At 37.4% G+C, this 16,366-nt stretch overlaps 1 protein-coding gene across 3 annotated transcripts; it reads right to left on the bottom strand.

Annotated features, from left to right (window-relative positions):
* Positions 1-1,641: 1,641 nt before the first annotated feature.
* Rbp1 (RNA-binding protein 1) lies at positions 1,642-15,919 on the bottom strand. 3 transcript variants are annotated; one of them, XM_064685497.1, is made up of 3 exons: positions 15,783-15,915; positions 3,723-4,095; positions 1,642-1,841 (listed from the first exon to the last, which is right to left on the bottom strand). In XM_064685497.1, the coding sequence occupies exons 2-3, from the start codon at positions 4,049-4,051 to the stop codon at positions 1,748-1,750; spliced, it is 423 nt and encodes a 140-aa protein (XP_064541567.1). In that variant the 5' UTR covers positions 4,052-4,095; positions 15,783-15,915; the 3' UTR covers positions 1,642-1,747. The 3 variants fall into 3 exon arrangements, with proteins under 3 accessions (XP_064541567.1, XP_064541568.1, XP_064541569.1); XM_064685498.1 differs by having other exon boundaries at positions 15,798-15,910; XM_064685499.1 differs by lacking the exon at positions 1,642-1,841 and adding an exon at positions 3,253-3,387 and having other exon boundaries at positions 15,783-15,919.
* Between the last annotated feature and the right edge of the window lie 447 nt (positions 15,920-16,366).

The raw sequence follows: 16,366 nt of genomic DNA, 5'->3' as shown, positions 1-16,366 counted from the left end.
TACAGAATGTCATTCCTATGCATTTATAACAGTGAAGATTTGACACCATTCTTATAATAGATGACAGGAAGTCACATACGATATGCAAGGCACAACTTCACATTATCGACAGACTTTAGTACACGAGGGAAGGTCATTTAAGAACATATTGCAGAGTATTGGTTGGAGATGACTGCTTTGGGGAATCCCAGAAATCAGCTGGCTACATTTAGAATATGCATTTCGTAAAAGAACCCTTTGAGCTCTGTTACTCAAGTACTTTAAAACCCAGCTAAGAAGAAGGAAGGCATAATATGAATAGTAACAAGGAGTGCTAAACTGCATCGATGCCCTTACTTAAATCAGCATAGATGACGTCAGTCTGCATTCTTTCCTAAAACTTATACAAAGGAATACAAGAAAATAAAAAATCCCTCTACAGATCTATTGCCTTTTTAATGAAAATCCCAAAAAAACCTTTGTATGTAACTTTTTTGTTTACCATCCGATCGGCCTCAAATTTATTTTCAAAGGTCTTTGTTCAAATTCATTTGAGGGGTGTTTCGCACTTTTTGGAAAATGCATCCCTCCTTGGTGGAAATGGGGGTCAAAAATTTGGTGGGTGACGTTTCGCCCTCAAATTTATTTCCAAGTATCTATATGAAAATTCATTTGAGACGTGTTTTTCACTTTTCGCAGAATTCAAACTTCTTCGGGGGGAATGCGATTCAAAGATTTTTTGGGCGAAGCTTTAAGTTGTGTCCGATTTGCTTCAAACTTATTTTCAAAGCTCTACATAAGAATGTAATGAATACGTATTTCAGCGATTTGGGAAATTCCACCCGCAACAGTGGTATATTGGCGGAAAACGGTTGTATGAAAGTTTTTTGTTAACGATCCGATGGGCCTCAAACTTATTTTCAAAGATCTTTGTTCAAATTCATTTGAGGGGTGTTTCACACTTTTCGAAAAATTCGTTCCTCCTTGGTGGAAATGGAGGTCAAAGATTTGGTGGGTGACGTTTCGCGCTCAAATTCGTTTCCAAAGATCTATAAGAAAAATCGTTTGAGACGTGTTTCACACTTTTCGCAGAATCCAAACTTTTTCGGGTGGATTGCGACTCAAAGATATTTTGTGCGAAGTTTTAAGTTGTGTCCGATTTGCTTTAAGCTTATTTTCAAAGCTCTCCATAAGAACTTAATGAATACGTATTTCATCGAATTGCGAAATTCCATCTGCAACAGTGGCAAATTGGCGGAAAACGGTTGTATGAAAGTTTTTTGTTTACCATCCGATCGGCCCCAAACTCATTTTCAAAGATCTATGTTCAAACTCATTTGAGGGGTGTTTCACACTTTTTGAAAAATCCATCCCTCCTTGGTGCGAAGATTTGGTGGATGACGTTTTGTGTTCAAATTTATTTGCAAAGATCTATAAGAAAAATCATTTGAGACGTGTTTCACATTTTTCGCAAAATCTAAACTCCTTCGGTGGAAAATGCATTTCAAAGTTTTTTTTTGTGAATTTTAAGTTTGTTTGATTCCCGTCCGATCAGTTTCAAAATCATTTTCAAAGCTTTTTGAAAACATTGATTTTATAACATACGTGCCACGGGCAAGACCGGGTAATAGCCGCTAGTATTAAATATAATAGATGTTTAAATGCATGGAAAAATGTTTACTTAATTCAATTACTTAAGGTTACTTAGTTCAAATAAATGCTTGTTTTGATCCATTAAACACAATTTTGATTAAAACTAAATTGTTAGTTAATGTTTTTTATATCGATCACGTGAATTGGAACGACTTCTATTATCTCTAGAGAAGCTTCGTGGTGTCCGAGAACGCCTTGGTGAACGGGATCTGAAAGAGTATGTGCAGGAAAACAGTATTATTAGAACACCAATTAATATATTTAAAGTAGGTGCCGTTGCTGGAAACAATTAAATCTGTATACCCTGAACCCATTAAAAATGGGAAAAAAGGGTATAATGTATTTATGCAAATGTATGTAACAGGCAGAAGAAAGCATCTCCGACCCCATAAAGTATATATATTCTTGATCAGCATCAATAGCCAAGTCGATGTAGCCGTCTGTGCTTATGTATGAACGCAAGGATATCAGAACCTATAAGAGCTAGAGACTTTAAAGCTGTAAGCTGTAGGTCCTCCTAGTGCCCACGCAGATCGAGATTGTTTCCGATATTCGATAACTTGCCCCGTCACCTAGTAATCGATAAAAATTGATATCGAAATCCTGTTTATTGGACAATTTCGGTAAATAATATGAGCTAGAGTCACAATTTATATGCAATTGACTTTTTGAGAATACACAAATATTCTATATTCTATTCTACAATACGATGTAGTGTCGAAAATTTCCATAAAATCGGTTAAGTTATTTGCGCACGTGTAAGCAGCAGCTAGCGCAAGTTCCATGAATTTCTGTATACGTGTACACACACACACATTCATGCGCGTCTGCTTTAAAGTCTATCAACAGCATTGCAATTGCGATTGTATTGTTTTCTGTGCTGTTATTTTATTTGCCTTTTTTCTCATTAAAGCTCAGTTATTGGTGTGGCCCTTGAGTAGAGGCAACGGCAAGTGGTGCGGTTAGTTGCGAGTTTTTTTTTCTTTTCATTTTTATTTATTACTATTAAATCAAACGAACGCGTAGCGCGATCTGCATTTGGTGTTGGAAGAAGAGGGTTCAGGGTATCCCCTAGTCGGGAGCTCCCCGCATTAAAATACTGCCAAAAAACTTTCAGTACATTTTTAATAGTTCTTTCAACATGTATTTTTAAATATTTTTGTCAAATATAAACCTTATCGGATGAAAATTATATAATTTATTGGTGCGTCCAGCTCGACATATTGGTTTGAGGTTTGAGATAATTGCGTTTGAAAGTTTATATTTTAAATGTCGCGTGCCGAGAAGCCTTGCACAAAACTTCTAAAATAAACTATTCTTATCGCACATTGTCCTTCAACATGTTATTATTCAGACCCTAAAGCACCATATTAAGCAAACAGATCGATTTTTTTGTAAAGCTTAGTTGTCATAGCGCCTTAAAGTCAAACAAATAGAATCTTATTGAGTATGATGTGGTGATTCCATGTACCCAAAACTGGATATTTATTTATCTATTTGTTAACACCTTCATGTCGAAATAGGCTGATTTTAAAAAGTATTTTATATACGTTTTTATACATCGAAAGACCTAAATCATTGAATTAAAGTTATCAGTGTTTAATTAAATTAAATGCTACATTCTTAATTTAAATTTTATTACTGTAAAAGGTTTTGCCTTTATCACAAGGTATATTCTTGTTGTGGTCATGGTTGCAGTGCTGCAATTAATTAGTGACGCTTAGTTTTTTTTTATTAATCTTGTCATCTACAGATCTGGAGGGGCGAGATTTGTAATATTATATTATTATAAGTAGTGTTTAAATTTGAGCCATAAAAATGTCGGTTTTGTCAACAGTTTAACAACTACTTAACCTTACAACTATAGCCAAATAACTGTCTACACACCAAAATATATTTTTAGATGCAAAAATAATGAAAAGGAACTGATTTAAGTAATCTAGATCATTTACATAAAATGTTTGCATTTCCGAAGTGTACACTTCTCTGATCGCATCTTTTAACAATCATTTTTAATCGTCGGACAGACATGGATGTCAATCGATAGCAGTAATATTTTTATTAAAATAAACATGACTTTATAAAATTACCTAAATCGTCCATTGCCGCGCCCACCACTATTGCCGCATCCTTCGGCAACGCCACGAAGAGCTCTGTCGCGAGAGCATCCTGAAGACATTACTACACGGATTGCAGTGCCACAGCAGCGTGTTCCATCAAGTGCTCGGGTGGCATCTTCAGCATCGCGCCGATCTTCGAACTCAACGAATGCAAAGCCAGGCGGATTGCGTGCTATCCATACGTTACGTAAAGGTCCATATTTATTGAATGCAGTTTCAATCTCAAATTTTGATGCTGATGATCCCAAGTTTCCAACATATACTTTGCAGGCCAAGTCCCATTCCCGATAGCGTGACATACTGGCCAAGTGTTGATATCTTTTTATTTTTGACTATGTACACCCTTAAAAGGGAAATGAACACACCAAGGCAGTTAAGAAGTAGTAGAAGGTTTAATACTCTTGTAGATACATGGCTTATAGTTGTTCAGAATGGTGGAACTTGTGAATGTTTAGTTTGGTGAAACACAAAATATGTTGCCATTAAATGCTAATTTTTCGACAGATTCCTTTAAAGTTTTGCGATTTTGCTAAGATTTTTCGGACGTTGCTCCCGCTAAATGCGTAAAGGTATTATAAAAAAATATATACATATATATTTCTATTCCAGCGTCGCGCTCGCATCCACCGAGCGAACTACTTGCCATCGAATCATACATTACAGCCATGCGAAGAATTTTAATGAGAAAACAACTGATCTAAATTAGCAGCACATTCACACAGCACAGCATACAATACAATTCGATTGTTTGTATGTAGACTTTATTGCGCTTTGCGCTAGCTGCCATATGGCTTGACAACGGTCTTATTGCGCCCTAGAATATTCGCAGATTCACAAAAAGACAACAGCTTTGAAATTGTCGGTTAATTTTTTGTGTATTACTTTTATTGGTTGATTTTGGCCAACTAGCCAAAATAGTGACCCTGAACGTCAAAGAGAAACATTACATGGAAAACGAGCACTACTTTCTGAAGTCCAAGTCCATAAGGCGCACATTTCCTGACTCTGACGAGTTTTTGTAGCGACAACCATGGCGACGCAAGATAGCGATCTTAATGAAGAGCTTCAAGAATTAATGGCGCAATATTGTCGCTGACCATCGCAAGTGCAACTTGGTGTCGATACACTTAGAGAAGGGTCTAGCCCTCACCATCGAAGATCTCATCACACATTCACCTCTGAATAACAGATACGGTGTATTGAAGAAACGGGTGTTCAAAACAATTGCGGATTCAGAGGACTCAAAACTAAAGAGGCTTCTGCAGAGTCGCGACATGACAGGCATGAAGCCGTCGGAAATCCTTACACACATGCCTCGTTTAGCACCCGCTAGTAGCTGTGATGCCGTTGTATGCACTCTATTTATCGCCCAGATTCCAATATCGGTTCGACCGATAATTTCTGTCGGCGAGGAAACTTACCTTAATAAGCTGGCAAAAATAGCAGACAAGATGCTGGAAACTAGTGTAGTGGAAACAACTTACGTAATGTTGACACAAACTGCAACTGCTGAGCAAACCCAGCAGAATCTTGACGCGGTCAGTAACCATAGCCCCAATTTAGCCCCATAAAGTCGATAACAGGACGAATCCCGTAGATAAAAACAGTCATATGCACCACGCCCACCAAAGTCCGAAAACGAGGAGAAGGATGGAGACAAAATATCGCTCTGCTTCTACCACAGTAGTTTGTTGATCGCTCCCGTAAATGCCAACCGAGCTGCCCAAGTTAAAAACAGTTAAACTAGAGCGGCTGCCGTTTACTCAGCTGAGGGGCGGCAGCATTTCTACGACCAGTCACCATTCAGCACATGCAACGGGGGGCAAGACCACCGGCAGTTCAATCAGCTCTCAGCATTTCAAAGCTGTAAATAATGCACAAGAACCACACAGCCGTAGTCGTAGCGGTCAACGCGACCATCAAATTATGCGAAAATCCTTTATCACATGCAGTTCGCCACTACAGCTGGATCACCAGTAGCAGATCGTCCACCGCGACTGACGGGTGAGAAACTGGCATCTGCAAAAGCATAAATCCATCAACTGATCGACGAAGGAATCTGTCCCTATTCCAAAAGTCCATAGCGTAGTAAAGACCATGGTAGCATGGTAGTACATGGCGAGCATGTGGCGATTACAGGAATCTAATCGCGATAACAAGTCCTGAACATTATCCGATACCGCAGATACTCGAAAAAAAAACCGTTTACATGGTAAACACATTCTCCCGACTTTGGTCTTAGAACGTGCATACTATCGAATACCGATGGCACCAGAACACATCGAAAAAACATACAGTTTGATTTGATTGAATTTGTTTACATGCCGTATGGATTCAAAAATGCAAGGCATGGACCAATTTTTCCGATGTGTCGACTATGTGGTATGCTACATAGATGATACCCTGATCATGTTAGTTGAGGAGCACAAGCAACACGTGAACAATGTCCTACTAATCCTGCCAGCAAACTGCCTCAGTATTAACGACAAAAAATTCAATTTTCAACAGACTGAGGTTTTATTTAAAAGCTATACAGTAAATGGCAACCGTGTTAAACCTCCAGATGAACACATCCGATGAATCGGAGAGTCAATTGGGCTTTATATTGCAGTACTCTACAACTATCCTACATGTAAGCGGCAGCGACAACGCCCTCTCCAGGTTCAATGCCATAACGATGAAAATTAATATCGATACAAAAAGCATTGAAGCGGCCAAGCAACGGACAGCGAGCTGACAAGTATTTTAAATGAAGTCACATCGTTACAACTACAGTCAATGCAAGTCAACAAAAAAACCTTTCTGTATTGCGACGTATTGATAGGAACTTCTAGATTATATATTCCACTTCCGTTGAGATACGCCGCATTTTCAAATGTTCACCAACTCTCCCAAATCACGGTTTGGGGTTCCTTTGAAATTCACCACCGATCAAGGACCCTATTCGAATCTGCACTCTTCAAATCACTGGCCAATTTACTGGGAAGTGGACACATCCACACGACAACATACCACCCTCCGTAAAGCGGCATAGTCGAACGTTAACATATGTCTATGAAAGCCGCTTTAATGTGCAACCCGCAGACCCCGTCGACCCAACTACTGCCAACTTTAATGCTTGGTCTCCGAACGTGTTTCAAGGAAGATCTTCAAGCATTAACTGCTGAAATATTTCACGGGTGCTTCGCCTTTCCAACCAATATTTTTGTGGGCTGAACGCACCCTCGAATCCATGTCAGTCAGTTGCGCACCAAAATTCAGGCAACACTTTCTGGACAAAGCCATACCTGAATGGTCACATGCATTCGTCAGACGCGGTAAATCAGCTGTTGTGGCCTCCATACTCAGGACCTTATGAGGTGTTATCCAAGCCATCAGATCTGGTCTTCGTCGTGCGCATTAATGACATAGAATCACCGTTGTGGAAAACAACCTGCATTTATAGCAATTAGAAAGGCTGACGAAGCCGTCCCCACGAATGGCAAAACTGGTTCCGCCGATTACGGAGCTTTACAAATCAACGTTCCATCACTTCACCCTTATGAGAAGCAGCATAGTACTGGCCCTTACAATCTACGACTTGTCTAGGGGGGAGTACTATGGCAGCCCTAGCTAAGATCTATGGGTCACTATATATCGGGCCTGCCTCTGAGCTGCCCATCACTGTGGAGGACTGGAGTCCTGGAGCGCATCACATTATTTCACAATTGTTATCGTTTAATGAAATAACTAATAATACAACTATTCATTACCCAACTAGCCAAAGGTCTACTACATTGAAACAATCCGCAAAAATCGAGTTCTTGTATGAAAAACTTTTTTGATTGTCATGACCAAGCTCGGCATTTTTAGTTTCACTACGCTCCTTCCATATGAGCGAAATCTTATGAAAAGTAGTATCTTGAACTCCACGTCAATCTAAAAATATGTTTAAAATCCATTGAATACGAAACCAAATGTTGGGATCAATGATTTCCGTCCGTGTCTTGTGGTGAGAATCTCGAAGCCGAAAAATAAAATTTTGTTTTTTAAGCCTTTGACCCGCATTTCCCATTCAAGACCGGTAGATTTTGCAAAAGAACTAAGCACAAAATATTTGCAAATTTTGCTTATCAAATTTGATAATAAACAAAACGAGAAGGAGGAGCTATCTTCGGCACGCCGAAGATTTAATACCCTTGCAGACCCAACCCTTTCATAATGCTCATAGTGCTTTGCCCGTATCTAAGAAGCACAAGGAAAATAGTTAATGGCAGTTAATTAACCGAGTAAGGTTAAAATGTCTTAAAAATCAAAAAAGTTTTCCATACAACAACTTAATTTCGACCTATCGTTCCTATGGCAGCTATATGATATAGTTGTCCGATCTTAATAGGATTTTGCATATATATGAGGAGCATAGTAAAACTAATAAATGCCGAGTTTGATCAAGATATCTTTAAAAACATAAAAATTTTCCATACAACAACTTAACTTTCGACCGATCGTTCCTATGGCAGCTATATGATATAGTGGTCCGATCTTAATAGGATTTTGCATATATATGGGGAGCATAGTAAAACTAATAAATGCCGAGTTTGGTCAAGATACCTTGAAAAACAATACAATTTTCCATATAACTTAATTTTCTACCGATCGTTCCTATGGCATCTATATGATATAGTTGTCCGATCTAAATAGGATTTTGCATATATATGTGGAACATAGAAAACCAAATAAATACCTCTAAAATTTCAAGCCTCTAGCTCTTATAGGTTCTGAGATTCTTGCGTTCATACATACGGACGGATGGACGGACATGGCTAGATCGACTCGGCTATTGATGCTGATCAAGAATATATATACTTTATGGGGTCGGAGATGCTTCCTTCTGCATGTTACATACATTTGCCCCTTTTATCCATTTTTAATGGGTTGAGGGTATAAAAACCAACTACATATATCGTTGCATAGACCAAAATTAGTATGTTGTTCATGCGAATGGTAATTAATCATTTAGCAATAAAAGACTTGTAAGACTTATCAGGAAAATTTGAGCTATGACACAGATTTGAATTGTAGTCGCCGCTATATTTATGCCTTTAAATTTATATCTGCGATATAGTTATCAATAGAACAGGATCCTTTGTGGTTAATAGCCGGGATTTGACGTCTGTCTAGAAATCAGGTCTTTGTATTGATTGTATTGCATTGATCTCCAAGGGGAGTGGAATGATGTCGGGTACCGCACAGAAAAAGGAGTGAAAGTCTAGAACTTGTCATGTGGGTGGCAAAGCAAAACAGCATAAATTGTTTGAATTTTAATTAAAAAAGATATTACAAATAAACGAGAGTCAAATAATAATGATGAGTTCCCTGATCCAGGTAGTTTTTGGTGGACAAGGGAATAATTAGCTGGCGGATTTATCTTATATCTTATATCTACAAAGACAAGCATCATGAAAAGTCTCAAACGGAACTTAGATAGGACAGAAAGACCCGTAAAAAGTTGAATATTCTGAATTACAAATTCCCAACTATCCGTGAGAGAAAGTTAAAAAAAATTAATCAAATTCAAATCATCAAAATTTAAAGAATTTAACACTTGTGCAAGAATTGATTGTTGAATTGCAAGTACAGTTTAGACTATAGTACGCGCGCTGTTAAAAGCATTCTAAGAAGGACTTAAATGTATTCTTGCAGGAATTAGCAGACATTCACATCCCCGTATGGAGGATTCGAGATAAGAATGATTGTACCAAACTGCGAATTCATTTATACGATGTTTGTAGAAGGTGAATTTTGAGATACCGTATGTCTTGATATGCATGATTAAATACATTGTGAAAAGGTAATGGTATGCATTAGTGTACATCCAAAGATGAATGAGGGCTATAGCCTTATACAAGTTATTACAAGAATCCCGATAAAGCAATTAGTGGTTTCAAAATACTACCGGAGTATTCCTTGGTTACCAATTTGCTGGTCCAACCAATTTGGTAACAGATAAAGGGTGTATGCTGGACATATCTATATGTGGTACATCTCCAAGACAGTCTTGGTATGGATAAATCCGCTCATCGGGCGGATGAAATATTGGAAGTCTTAACAATGAACGATTGGAATTGGGTGCCTAGAAAGGAGAATCTCGCGAATTTTATACTGTAAAACGTTGCACAAAATTGGGATTGGAGATTGTGTGCACTGATGGCAGCCCGCCTACAACCTCAGCAAGGTGATGGCTAGAAACAGATATTTCTTAAAAAAATCTGGCTAATGTAGCATAGCACCCTACGTGAAACATAAAATTACCACTAAAAAGCAACCAAAACCAGTAAGAGGTTCTAGTCGGGAGCGCCCGACTAGGGGATACCCTGAACCCTCTTCTTCCAACACCAAATGCAGCTCGCGCTACACGCTCGTTTGCTTTAGTAGTAATAAAGAACAAAATCTTATTGTAGAATAGTATAAAGAATATTTGTGTATTCTCAAAAATTCAATTGCATATAAATTATGGCTTAAATTGATGGGCAATACAAGTTGGATAATTAACTTGATTTATAGCCTTGACGTGGACGCAGGGAGGTGGCGATAGATATAAAATGAAAGATACTTGATATATATATACTATTCTTGAAGCTATATGTCAAGTTTGGTGACTCTAGCTCATATTATTGCCGAAATTGCTCAAAAAACAGGATTTCGATATCGATTTTTATCGATTACTTGGAAACGGGACAAGTTATCGAATATCGGCAACAAACTCGATCTGCGCATGGACTATGAAGACCTACAGTTAAAATTTTAGGTCTCTAGCTCTTATAGGTTCTGAGACTCTTGCGTTCATACATACGGACAGACGGATGTACGGACAGACAGACGGACATGGCTAAATCGACTCGGCTGTTGATGCTGATCAAGAATATATATACTTTATGGGGTTGGAGATGCTTCCTTTTGCCTGTTACATACATTTGCACAAATACATTATACCCTTTTTACCAATTTTCAATGGGTTCAGGGTATAAAAATACTGTATTGCCTCGAAAACGGAAATAAAACGAAGATTAACGAGCTTTTACCCGAAATCCGATTAACTGTTAAGTTTTCATATAAAAGCCTCATATATACACATGTCTTAACGGAAGGCACGCTACACATTGCCAAGGATGAATTCCTCGAGCCTTTGGAATGGCTGTTAGGCGATTATTACGTGGAAATTGGAAGGTAAGGAATCTTTGGACAAGGGCTGGCTTTCTTAGCTTCCGTCGTATATCCTTTATCGCCAGACTCAGCCAACTACTACAGGGCAACTCACCGTCCCCTATAATATTAGCAAACAATGGAATCATATTTTGCGCTCCAAATACCCGAATTCGGCGGGTGCTTACGGTAGATCACTTAGAGAGATGTGAAGTGGCACAAAACCAAAGAACACTGCTGAAGAGGAAAAGCATCTCTTTAGCAAAAACACCAAATGCAGATCGATTTGATTTAGTAGTAATAAATAAAAATGAAAAGAAAAAAAAAATTGTTCCCTTGGCAGGATTCGAACTCGCAACTAACCGCACCACTTGCCGTTGCCTCTACTCAAGGGCCACACCAATAACTGAGTTTTAATGAGAACAAAACCAATTAAAATAACAGCACAGAAAACAATACAATCGCAATTGCATTGCTGTTGATAGAGTTCAAAGAAGGCGCGCATGAATGTGTGTGTGTGTACATGTATACAGAAATTCATGGAATTTGCGCAGCAGCTATGCTGCTAACACGTGCGCACATAACTTTAGTGTTTCTTAACCGATCTTAATGAAATTTTCGACAGTACATATTTTTGTAGAATATAATAAAGAATATTTGTGTATTCTCAATAATGCAATTGCATATAAATCGTGGCTTAAATTGATGGGCAATACAAGTTGGATAATTAACTTGATTTATAGCTTTGCGGTGGTAGCGGGGAGGTGGAGATAGGTATAAAATGAAAGATACTTGATATATATATACTATTCTAGAAGCTATATATCAAGTTTGGTGACTCTAGCTCTTATTATTTGCCGAAATTGCTCAAAAAACAAGATTTCGATATCGATTTTTATCGATTACTTGGAAACGGGACAAGTTATCGAATATCGGAAACAAACTCGATCTGCGCGGGCATTAGGAGGACGTACAGCTAAAATTTCAGCTAGCTCTTATAGGTTCTGATATCCTTGCGTTCATATATACGGACAGACGGACGGACATGGCTAGATCGACTCGGCTATTGATGCTGATAAAGAATATATACACTTTATGGGGTCGGAGATGCTTCCTTCTGCCTGTTACGTACATTTGCATAAATACAATATACCCTGATTACCCATTTTTAATGGGTTCAGGGTATAAAAATAGGGAATATGAATGGCACGCGGGTTGTTGTATGGAGCAACTCGACCTCCAATATACGGATATTTTATTAATCTACGCAGGAAACGAAATATTAACTGGACTTAAAAAGCCATTTTATATAAAAAAAAAAAAAGACAATGAATGACAAAAGTATGCATAACAGGTGCATGATGTAATGATGCACTACACTGAATAACTCACTAGACGCCATCCAAAACATCCAACCTCTAAAAAAATGTAGCAAGGAGCTTGTCATTTTTGCAGCTACTTACCTCAATGACTTCAGTTACTGGAGGAAATAAATAGGAATGCCCGACTAGGGGATCTTCTACCAAAATATCGCTTGGTCAAGCTTAACACATTTTATACACAGAACCAATTGAAAATGGGTAAAATGGGTATAATGTTTTTATGCAAATGTATGACCCCTCAAAGTATATATAAGTTAACGAAAGTAAACACAAACGATTACATTTGACACTGTTCACTATTATACAATGTATTGGTGCTGGCCATTCTGCCTTTGGTCACTGATGGTCGCGATCGTCGCGGAAGCGCAATATAAGACTTGCCGGCGTAGACTAGGGCTATCTAGTAATAATCATATACTTGTCAAATTAGTTTTTAACATATCCTGAGCTGACACAGTCACTGCAGCCGAGTATAATAAAGTTAGCTTATTAAAATAACAATCGCGTTATTTTTTGGCAAGGCAAGCCGACTGTCATCAATCAATTAATTTTTATTAATCAACCAACTAAATACTCGCCAAGAGTCTGGCCATAACTTATATTATTGGTCATTATAAATAGCCAACTAGTCAATCATGTTCGACTGACTTTCCCTCCGTCCGACTTGTCGTATGTGTTGATCTCAGAATCCATTAGAGTTAGACTTAGACGACTTTGATTGAGGTCCTAGTGCCCGCGCAGCACGAGTTTGTTACCGATGTCCGATAACTTGCCCCGTTTCTAAGCAATCTATAAATATATATATATGGAAATCCTGTTTTCGAGGAAACCTTTTCACCTAGAAACCTAGAGTCACCTTATTTGAAATGTAGCTTCTAGAATAGTATATACAATTGAAGTATCTTTCTTTTTTATACCCTTGCAGAGGGTATTATAATTTTGTCGTGAAATGTCTAACGCATAGAAGGAGACATCTCCGACCCCATAAAGTATATATATTCTTGATCAGTATCAACAGCCGAGTTGATATAGCCATGTCCGTCTGTCCGTCTATCTGTTTCTATGCGAACTAGTCTCTCAGTTTTAAAGCTATCTTTATGAAACTTTGCAAAATTCCCTCTTTCTGTTGCACGCAGTTCATATGTCAAAACCAGCTGGATCGGACCACTGTATCATATAGCTCCCATAGGAACGATCGGTCGAAAAGTAGGTTCTTGTATGAAAAACATTTTTGTTTATAAAGTTATCTTGACTAAACTCGGTATTTATTAGTTTTACTACGCTCCCCATATATATGCAAAATCCTATTAAGAGCGGACCACTATATCATATAGCTGCCATAGGAACGATCGGTCGAAAATTAAGTTTTTGTATGGAAAATTTTTATGTTTTTTAAGATATCTTGACCAAACTCGGTACTTATTAGTTTTACTAAGCTCCCGATATATATGCAAAATTCTATTAAGATCGGGCAACTATATCATATAGCTGCCATAGGAACGATCGGTCGAAAATTAAGTTTTTGTATGGAAAATTTTTATGTATTTCAAGATATCTTGACCAAACTCGGTATTTATTATTTTTACTACGCTCCCCATATATATGCAAAATCCTATTAAGATCGGACAGCTATATCATATTGCTGCCATAGGAACGATCGGTCGAAAATTATGCTGCTGTATGAATTTTTTTTGTTTTTCAAGATATCTTGACCAAACTCGGCATTTATTAGTTTTACTATGCTCCCTCTACTTATGCAAAATCTTATTCACATCGGGCTACTATATCATATAGCTGCCATAGGAACGATCGGTCGAAAATTAAGTTGTTGTATGGAAACCTGTTTTGTTTTTCAAGATATCTTAACCATACTCGGCATTAACTATTTTCCCTGTGCTTCTTAGATACGGGCAAAGCACTATGAGCATTTTGAAAAGGTTGGGTCTGCAAGGGTATTAAATCTTCGGCGTGCCGAAGATGGAACTTTTTTCTCGATTTTCCCTCGAAACAGAATTCTTCGTATGGCTGTGAGGTTTAAGGCGGTGGTAAAGTTGAATGGAGTTCAATTCGACTCAGATACAGGAGTCTATTTTTGATTTTTAACCAAGCGAGCTCGTAATGCGAGCTGTATTTGGTGTTGGTAGAGAAAGGTTTACGCTTACTGATTATTATTATTATTAAACATTGAACTCAAAAAAGCATTTATTTTGTTTATGTGAGACTTCGTGTGCCACTGTACAATTTGCTTTGAAGTATTCGTGAATCATAATTTTAACATGTTTACTTTAAAATTACTTTAAGACGCAGCACAAATTTGTATACCCCAGAACCCAATGCAGATGGGTAAAAAGGGTATAATGTATTTGTGCAAATGTATATAACAGGCAGAAGGAAACATCTCCGATCGTATTGTTGATCAGCATCAATAGCCGTCTGTTTGTCCGTCTGTCCGCCCGCCCGTTTGTATGATTGCAAGCAGCTCAGAGCTTGTAAGAACTAGAGACTTGAAATTAACGTATTTCTCCTAGTGCCCGCGCAGTAGGAGTTCATTTCCCGTTTCCGAATACTTGTCCCGTTTCTAAGCAATCGATAAGAATCGATATCGAAATCCTGTTATTTGAGCAAATGTCCCCCAATTTGACAAGTAGCTTCCAGAATAGAATAAATATACATATGTATTGGAACTACCCACCAATTTTAATGCAACTGTCTTTTAGAGAAATACGAAAACTCCAAAAATGTTCATCCAGATTGGTTAAGAAATAAAGAAGATACCAAGAAGCCGTATGCTTATACTGATATTGACAAGCCAAGTGTTTGTGTCAGCTAGCGCAAGCTGCAAGAATTTGTGTGAACATGTACAAACGTACATTCCAGATGTGCGTCTTTATTGAATTCTATAAACAGCATTGCAGTTGTGATTTTACTAAATCCTGTGCTGTGTTCTGCTATTTAAATTTGTGTTATATTGTTATTAAAAACAAATTATTTATTTATATGGCTGTCGAATAGAAACATTAGCAAGTAGTTCGGTCGGTAACGGGTTTAAGTCCAATTGAGGTTACTTATTTTTTTTCTGCACAAAACTAAAATACTCGGTTTACTAATGATGTTAAAAACTGTATCCCATAGAACAGACATTGTAATACATGCTTTTACCTAGATTCGACTGTAGTTTTTTTTAAACTCAAGTTGTCCTCAGTAAGTTACTTTTTAATAAAATCCAATGCATAAGCATACACACATGTAGCTCTACCCGTAGAACATATCGATGTTCTTATATTAGTGGTATAACGATATGTACATAAACATATTATACATAAGTTACAAGACTTTTAAGCGTTTTTTTTAAGAATAGCCTAAGCACACACTTCATTTTTGTGTCTCATACATATATGTACCTATATATATTATATTGAATGCAATTCGTATCAATGTATCAAAATTTGATTGAGGGACAACTTACAATATATGTACATACTTCTTTAAATCTGTTGCAACGACCCAGTATTAAAAACAAACAATATTAAATTACAATTGCAGCAAAGATGCCAGACTGTATCAATAAGTGTGACCGTAGTTTGAAAAAAATGAGTCCTTTTTAAAAATATGATGGGTGTTCCTTTCATTAGATTATTAAAAACAAATATTTTCGGATTTGAATGCATGTTGGTGTAATTTTTAAATAACATAAAGAAAACTTATTTCGATGTAACAAATTGCATATATTGTAAATATAACTTTAAGCTTAATGTAATAATTTTTTTGTACTAGCACTGCGTTTGCATCCACAACTATGAACAGTGCCTATTAGTTCAAAACATATTAAAATGGCTAGGGTGTTAGAATTGGCGAACGCAGACATTTGAAATTAGTCCAGACTTTAACCTGTCTATTTTTGCAATGTATTCAATGAACGGGTAAACAAACAGCAGTCGATTGGATGTAGAAGTGTATGCATCTAGAGTAGAAACGCTTTATGAAAGAAAAATATTAATAACATTCGATTGCAGAATAATTTTTTGTGGAAAGCCTATCGATAGAATCAGT

This window comes from Drosophila montana, unplaced genomic scaffold, assembly GCF_035044405.1.
Source record: "Drosophila montana isolate Dmon_TW-CO22-7 unplaced genomic scaffold, ASM3504440v1 contig_3068_1, whole genome shotgun sequence".
NCBI classification, from domain to species: Eukaryota; Metazoa; Arthropoda; class Insecta; order Diptera; family Drosophilidae; genus Drosophila; species Drosophila montana.
This window is presented reverse-complemented; position numbering and strand designations above follow the sequence as displayed.

Coding starts and splice junctions, on each gene's coding strand:
- Rbp1 (XM_064685497.1), bottom strand. CDS start 4,051: ATGTCACGCTATCGGGAATGGGACTTGGCCTGCAAAGTATATGTTGGA. Junction 1,842..3,722: donor CGCGGCAATGGACGATTTAG/GTAATTTTATAA, acceptor ATACTCTTTCAG/ATCCCGTTCACCAAGGCGTT.